At 48.7% G+C, this 1,652-nt stretch overlaps 1 protein-coding gene across 1 annotated transcript in view; it reads right to left on the bottom strand.

Annotated features, from left to right (window-relative positions):
- Positions 1-714, bottom strand: part of EMH_0030430 (SAG family member) — a gene marked incomplete at both ends in the record, with an annotated part of 1,219 nt that extends 505 nt beyond the window's left edge. Inside the window, 2 exons of the mRNA XM_013494418.1 lie at positions 291-395; positions 609-714. Of these exons, the coding sequence (XP_013349872.1) occupies positions 291-395; positions 609-714 (211 nt within the window). The remainder of the gene's footprint in view (positions 1-290; positions 396-608) is intronic.
- Positions 715-1,652: the final 938 nt, after the last annotated feature.

Raw genomic sequence — 1,652 nt, 5'->3', positions numbered from 1 at the left:
TCCACTTATCCACAACGGCCTTGCAGTCGACGGAATCGGCATCGTCAATCGGAAGGTATGCGTATGTGCCGCTCTGGAAATCAGCTGCATCATCAGAATTTCTAGTACTTCTCGATTTTTCTGTGGTCTGGAGGCAGAAGGAGAATGGACAAACACCGAAGTGATTTGCGCACGCAGTAGATGTAAATGCCCTTTGGAGGGAAGTTAGAGATGTACACAACGTACTGGAATCAAGGCTTCGCACACAGGCTTCCAGGCCCAATCAGGTTCATCGGCTTCTGGAAAAGTACCTCCTTTAGGCAGCCTGCTTGTTGGTTTCGCTGCTTGTGCGAGTTCGCTGAAACCAGCTGCCACGCGAGCAGAATTGACCTCGGCGAGGCACTTTCCTTCGCTTCCTGCGGCAAAGAGAGCAGATTACCGTGCATTTGTGGAGAAGGCTTTGCATTCATAACCTGTTACACTGAAACTTTTGAATTCGCAGGAAGCCTGCAAGTTCGTCTGACGGGTTGTGCCTTGTTTGGAAAACTACGGTGGCCTTGACAGGTGATGGCTTCTTGCCAGCCAAGGAGATATGCCAGGCAGAGAACACTTGTTACTGGCAAGCTTACCCAAGTCTACTGTATAAGTTGTCTTTTGGGCTGCGGGCTCGCCGTTCGCTTTGGCCAGGAAGAAGAGCGAGGAACTGACGACTGTGAGCAGTTTGAGAGGCGCCATTGTCACCGTATGGTTGTTTATGTAGTCGAACACCGAGCCTAGATGCAACTCAAAGAATCATCAGGTTATATTAACCCTATTCAAATCGCATTAACTATGACCTTATTGTTTGTTGCAGCGGCTTTCAGGCAGTCGGCGCCTAGGGTGCATATGACGCTGTTCTTTTTCCTGCTGGGCAGGCCGGTGCATTGCGAGTGAGTTGCGCGGCCTCTTGCGATCCCAGCACACGGCAAATGAACAAAGAACAATACGTATTGTTATTACAATACAAAATATTCTAGACATGGTGGGGGCACATTGACACCGAAGCAATGAGCTCGCAGAACACGAATGCAAATATGCTTGTCTTGCACTCCCACTGCCGACATCGAGGCACAGGCTTTTTGCTAGGGAAAAGGGCGCCCATTTCTCATTCAAAAACCTGGTTATGCTTTATTAAGAATGTTATAATGACTAGTAAATACATGTTTTTCTGCCATGATCGCTGAGTTGACGCCGGCCTGCAGCTGGTGTCCAACCGGACCTCGTTCAGCAGCACAGTGCTCTTACACCATGCAGCGACCGTGGAATGGTATGAAAGCTATGGTTTCCAGGATTATTGAACATTATGCAGCCTATTTCAATTAATTGTGGCCCACTCCGCAGCATCCCGAGGCATTCCACAACAAACCGTGACCGGTTCGCCTCGACCACGCGAGACTGGCTGTCTGTAGGGCGCAAAAGATGCAAAAGAAACTGATGTTATTGCACCCTCACCAACTATTAAAAACCTCCATCAACTGCTGCACTAGTCACTTGCTGCGTTGTTGTCCCAAATTCCTCCGTGTAGGCAACCGTCGGCGGTTATGAACAGTACTGCAAGTTCCTCGTGTGCAGCTTAGATAGTGAGGGGTGCTGCTATCTTCTAATAAATGTCAAAAATAAGCAAATGTGAAGTC

The sequence above is a fragment of the Eimeria mitis genome, genomic scaffold (assembly GCF_000499745.2).
Source record: "Eimeria mitis Houghton genomic scaffold, Emh_scaff1142, whole genome shotgun sequence".
NCBI classification, from domain to species: domain Eukaryota; phylum Apicomplexa; class Conoidasida; order Eucoccidiorida; family Eimeriidae; genus Eimeria; species Eimeria mitis.
This window is presented reverse-complemented; position numbering and strand designations above follow the sequence as displayed.